The sequence below is a fragment of the Agelaius tricolor genome, unplaced genomic scaffold (assembly GCF_023055355.1).
Source record: "Agelaius tricolor isolate 1412-34295 unplaced genomic scaffold, bAgeTri1.0.p SCAF_28, whole genome shotgun sequence".
Lineage (NCBI taxonomy): Eukaryota > Metazoa > Chordata > Aves > Passeriformes > Icteridae > Agelaius > Agelaius tricolor.
Genome location: NW_027269288.1, coordinates 8,673,626 through 8,679,625, shown reverse-complemented (window position 1 = coordinate 8,679,625; position 6,000 = coordinate 8,673,626). Strand labels below are relative to the sequence as shown.

At 48.9% G+C, this 6,000-nt stretch overlaps 1 protein-coding gene across 5 annotated transcripts in view; it reads right to left on the bottom strand.

Moving 5' to 3' along the window:
* Positions 1-539: 539 nt before the first annotated feature.
* RERE (arginine-glutamic acid dipeptide repeats) overlaps positions 540-6,000 on the bottom strand; it is a 165,775-nt gene continuing 160,314 nt past the window's right edge. For all 5 annotated transcript variants that reach the window (XM_071449389.1, XM_071449391.1, XM_071449388.1 and 2 more), the window contains 3 exons: positions 4,560-4,706; positions 4,200-4,380; positions 540-3,415 (listed from right to left, as the gene is read on the bottom strand). In XM_071449389.1, coding sequence (XP_071305490.1) covers positions 3,382-3,415; positions 4,200-4,380; positions 4,560-4,706 — 362 coding nt within the window. In that variant the 3' untranslated portion in view covers positions 540-3,381. The remainder of the gene's footprint in view (positions 3,416-4,199; positions 4,381-4,559; positions 4,707-6,000) is intronic.

The window sequence follows — 6,000 nt, the reverse complement described above, 5'->3', positions numbered from 1 at the left end:
ATTCATGGAATTGAAGGCAGATTTCAGCTTTTCAGGGAGGGAACACGGAGTGACTGTGCTGATCCTCACCTGTCACACGGGCAGACCCTGGGAGCCACCAATTGATGGAAATGAAGGGGAATTTCAGCTTTTCAGGGAGTTACTGTGCACCTCCCTCTCTGCCATTTCCCCTGGGGAGGGCAGCTCTGGCCAGCTCGGGGCCAGCTGTGCTCAACACTGGCACCAATGAGGAAAAATCTGTTTCCAGTTTCTTCTCCCAGGAAAAGCAATTCCCAAAAATGCAGCTGCTGGGGTATCCCCAGGGCACTGCACTGGAAACTGAGCAGCAGAGCAGCAATGGGACTCGAGGATGCACAACTGGAACTGGACATGATGCTGGTGTTTGTGCACTGTGCATTAAAACCAAAATTATCTCAAAGAGGGAATAAACAAAGCCAAAAAGGGACAGGTTTGAAGCAAAGTGGCCAGGGCAGCACCCACATCACCCCAGGTGAGAGCAGCTCCTCTCCCACCAACAACAATCACGAGACACATTTCACTTGCAGGCAAAACCTGGCTGCTGTAGTGTAGCTTGGTTTTATTTATGTCCACAAATATTTCAAAAAAATTACAAAATACTCAAATGGAGAGAACACAGAAGTCACGATTTCTGGGTTTCTACTCTGTTTACACTGTGTTATCCCATGGCAAACTACTCATATATACATTAAGCTTCAAGATATATATAAATGTAGCAGTCAGAATGTACACTCTGCTCAACGGTGCAGTGAAACAAGCTCAACCATGACGACATAGAACAAGAGAGACGGTTCAAAAACACTAAAGCAAAATCTTAAAATAAACTTTTGGAACAGAGGAAAAATAAAGAGAGATTTCTTGAAAGGAAATCAAAAGGTCTGGGTTGTTTTTTTTAACAGGGCATCGAACACCGAGATGGCTTCAGAAGCCACTGCAGGTAAAGTTGTAGTTAATCACTGGCTAGAACTGAGCAATTTCAGTGCTTAATTGTGAATCACGTGAACAAAAAAGCTCCCATAAAATTATTAGAATGCTCTTCTGGGAGGAAAAAAAAAATAAAATCAATGAACAGCTTTAGAACAGACAGCAACTTCAGCTGAGAAATAAGGAACACAGAGAGGACCACTGGAGGGAATTAGCTTTTCCTGAAGAACTATGGCTAAAAAACAGCAGGAGAAGGGTCAGAAGAAATGGCTGAAGTGGCCAAACTCTCCCAAACTCCCTAGTTCCACACAGTAAAACAAAAGGAGGGGAGAAACTGAACTGAACTGTGCCTGATGAGACCTTTAAAGCACTCAAACCAAAAGTGAGGCACTCTCTGCTGAGCAGGCCCATCCTGGTGGCTGCTCAGCCCTGAGCAGGAATAATCCCAGCTCCTCGAGGAGCCCTTTTCACCCCAGCACTGCCCAGAGCCGGGCCAAGGACTCCCCTCCCTCCCTCCCTGTGCTCTGGCCTGAGCTGGTGGAACAGAGCCTGTCCCTCCCAACACTGCAGCCAGGGCCAACACAGCAGCACTGATCAGCCCCTCAGCACTGGGGCACAGCAAGAGGGAATTCCAGCAGGAAAATCCCCGCTCTCCCCTGCACCCTTGCCTTAGAGGGCCTGGAGCATCGCTCCTGCGGGCTGAGCAGCAGAGGGGGACGAGCACTGGGCCTGCAGCTGAGTAACTACAACTTCACCAGAGGGGCTCAGGACAGTCCTAGGACACAACCATCACACTGGACAGGCTACACAGCAGAGAGCACTCGGGAGTGGAGAGAGAGCATGGGGGCAGCTGTGCACCAGCAGAACAAAACGAGCGGCAGGTTCAGATGTCCATTGGTCGCATCACCCTCTGCTCCAGCAAGGAAAACTGGGGAAAAAAACTTCTAAAATCTGCCTGACAAGGAGAGGTGTCTCCTTTAATGCTCCCTGTGGGCTCCTCTCCTCTCCCCAGCCTGGTGGGAAGCACAAGAGGAGCTGCCCTGCAGGACTGTGGGGCTGGAGGCAGTGCCACTGTCCCAGAGCACTCGGCTCCTCAGGGACACTGCACTGGGGGCACTTAAGCAGTTTCTGCTTATATAAAACCCAAACCCAAACAGTCAAAGAGAAAAACAGACTGGTCTTTGCAACACAACCTAATGAAAACAACTGCCAAGTCCACTTTCCTTAGGAACTCGTGCAGCAGGAGGCAGGAGAAGCACGTCCCCCCCAGGTATGCACTGCATACACCACTGTGGCTGCACTGGTCTGAGCCATGGACAGCTCCAAAAAGAGATTTCTACAACAGATTCTTTCTCTGAACCTTCTGCCTAAAGGCAAACCCAATGGAGCTAGGTTAAGTTTCAAACCTCACAGGAAAATGAAGTGTTTGATGGCCACACAAAAATGGAACCGTTGAAGGTGGCACCAGAAGGGCCAGCGGGGTCCAAGGGACATCTGAGCTGCTGAGAAACCCAACTCAACGAAACCAGCTGCAGAACAGAGAGATGGAACACCAACAAAAACCCCCAAACAACCAAACCAACCAAAAAACCAAGAACAGAAACAGTCATTTGCAACATTATCCCTGCAAATCCCTTTAATGCTTATTGTTGATATCAAACCAAATGTCAAGCTTTTACCCATTTGAAATTATTGATACCCATCATTCCCTTTAATTAAAGGGATAATTATATATATATATTTTATTAAAAAATCAACTCTGTATTCTGTCAATACCAGGTAGGAATTCACAATTTGTGATGTTACTGAAAATCAAGATAAACGTTTCTGGAGTTTGTTTTGTTTTGTTTCTCCCCTCTACCCAAAAAAAGTTATTTACAGACTTAAAAAGCCATGCTGCAGAACTGAGCTCTCTTTTAAAATTATGAAGATTTCCTACAATGTATTAAAATAAAAGTAGATTTTTTTATTATTATAGCACTTGGATTCAGAGCTTGTTACATCACCTACTTGCAATCCTTGTTTTTTTTTTTTAGTTACCTATAGATGCATTGAGTGTCCCTTCACGCACAGTGACTTGTGTTGTGAACCTGATTCTAGCACCTACTGAAAACAAACTAGTAAGAAAAGAAAAGAAAAAAAAAAAAAACCAAGATTGCAGGAAGTTCTCTGAATGCTCCACACAGTCCTGTATTTCCAAGAGGCTTCTGAATACGTTTTCATGCAGGGAGACCCACACCAGTCTTGAGAAATCTTCTCTACAAATGAACACTATGCTGATAAGTCTCTACTTGTTGGGTGGTTGCTTCTGTTTTAAATATATAAAGAAATCTTTATAAGATATTCTTTTCCTTTTGTAGCTCTTCTCGTATGTAAAAATGTTCCACTCCTTCCCAAGGACTGGGATTTCCATAGCCAGCGTTACAAATAAATAATTTATTACAACTGTTTGTCGCCTTCTTTTTTCAGTCGACTGCAAGAGAAAGAAAACTCATTTTAGCACAACACAGAGGTGTGAGACACAGGAGACTGCTCTGCCCCCCTGTCACCCCTGCAGGGAGCAGAGGCTGCAGGTTTTGAGCTCTGAGCACTGTCACACACATATTTTATGAAAAATCCTTTCGTTAGGATCTTTTCTCCTGAGAAGCTTCAGCTTCTCCATGTTTTGCTGCTTTGGAATGTGATTTGCAGAATTGTTTACCCAGCATGTGAAATTGTTTTGACTTCATGACCAATGACAGCCACCAGTGTCGAGGCTGTGAGCAGACACAAGATTTTATTATCATTCCTTCCCTTCTTTGCTAGCCTTCTGATGAAATCCTTTTCTCCTATTCTTTTAGTATAGTTTTAATATATCATTTTCTTTTAATACATCACAAAATAATAAATCAGCCTTCTGAAACATGGAGTCAAGATTCTCATCTCTTCCCTTGCTGGGGTTGCCTGCAAATTCCACAGAGCAGCACCCTGGGCAGTGCCCTGGCACAGGGAACCCCACAGGTGGGCATGGTCACCAGTGCCAGCTGTGCAGGTGGGACATCTCTGGGGATGCTGCAGCAGGACACACACTCAACTGCTCTCATGCTGTGCCAGAAATGTGGATTTCACTTCCCACCTGCCCAAAGCAGGCCTGAGCACAGCTCAGACACCAGGGCTCAGCACACAGCAAGAGAGGAGAAAACTCCCAGGCAAAAGGAAGGAATGTGGAGAAATCCCACGGGATGCCCAGGTGCCCAAAGCCCTCCGTGCAGGCTCACCTGTAATAATCTTCCTGACTGGGTAGGTGCCCGCCGTGCATGTGGGGGTGGCCGTGCAGCCACTGCTGCTCCATCGCCAGCCTCTGCAGCTCTGCCGACTGCGCGTGCATGGCCTGCAGCTGGTGGGCTGCTGACATGGGAGGGGGGATGGCCCCAGGCAGGTCCCGAGGGTAGGGGGTACCTAGGGGGACAGGCACCGCTTTCACACGCTGCTTTGCTTCTTGTTCGCCCCAAAAAGCCACCACGAGCACCCAAAGTCACAGCCTGACTCCCCCCACTGGGAAACGTTAAACCCCACGATAAGAGATAACACTGCAGATCAAAGCCCAGCCCTGCAAAGGACCAAAAAATTGCTCTCACCAAAGACTGGATGCCGGAGCATTTCATGCTCGTGAGGTGGCTGCCCTAGCAATGGGTTGGGGATGGTCCCAGGTGGGTAGGGAAAACGTGCCAGGTGGGGTCCAGCTGCTAAAGGATCCACCAGGGGATGGACAGGTCCTGCTGAGCCTGAGAGAGAAGGAGAGAAAGCGTTTCCAGAGGGGAAAAAGGAACACAGAGGCAGAACCATTCCCTCAGCTGGTGCACAGCACAAGTGTGGGGTCATTCTACCCTCTGTTCATCCCCACTCTGAGGAGGCACAGGGGCTGTAAAGCCTCGAGCACCACTGGAGCCACCTGGGGCAAGAACCAAGAGCCCCTCACTGTGCTTGAACCTGGCAGAGCACAAAGGCAAATGTGGCTCCAACACACACACAGAGCCTTGGCTTGGCTGTGTCTGCAGCAGCCTCTCTCTGCACTGGGAGGGACAATGCACAAGCCGTGGTTTTGTCCAGAACAAGCACCTGGGAGCACCCAGACTCACCTGCACAGAGGTGCTCAGTGACTGCCTCACCTGAGCCCATCTGGGGTTTCTGCAGTGAGCCTCAGCAGCTTCAGGAATGCTGGTACCCAGCACTGCCATCTCCTGCCTGCAGCCCCCCAGCCCTCAGGAACCCACACCACCCTGCAGCTTTCCTTGTGGTACAACCTGGCTTCTGCAGCAGCACTCACATTCCCTCTAACTCCAACAGTGGGCATCCCAGCACATTTAATGGACATTTAATGCTCCAGGGCAAAGAATTCTACATCTGCTTGCACAAACACTGCACTGGCAGCCAGACACCAGAACCTGCATTTTACTCTGATTTTCCCCTCCCCTCACCTGGCAGCTGCAGCACCTGGTGCCTGGCCTGCCATGTCCTCTCCAGTCTGTCACCAGAAAATGTGAAAATTCCTGCTGAGTGCCTCATCTCCAGGGCTCCAGACCCCTGGAGCAGTAACCACGTATCTTGCTACAGAAATGGGCAAGGCACAGATCCATTTCTGAGCCTATTAATTATTCCAACTGCAAGGTGCTGCTCTAGGACAGCAGTACACAAAAAAACCAACCCACAACAAACCAGCAAACCTTTCACAGTGAGAGTCTGAAGGAAGGAAGATCACTGTGGTGTTACCATCACCCTACAAAAAGTAACTGCATTTTAGTTACCACAACCTTCCACAGCACAGGACCACAGCACGGACATGACGACAGGGATTTTGGTGTTTGAGTTCCAGGGTCAGACTGGGCTCGTTCTGAGCTGCTCCCCAGGGCAGTGCCCAGCTCTTGGGGCTCAGGGATTTTGCTATTTGAGTTCCAGGGTCACACTGGGCCCGTTCTGAGCTGCTCAGAGTTCCAGGGTCAGACTGGGCCCATTCTGAGCCACACCCCAGGGCAGTGCCCAGCTCCTGGGGCTCAGGGATTTTGCTATTTGAGTTCCAGG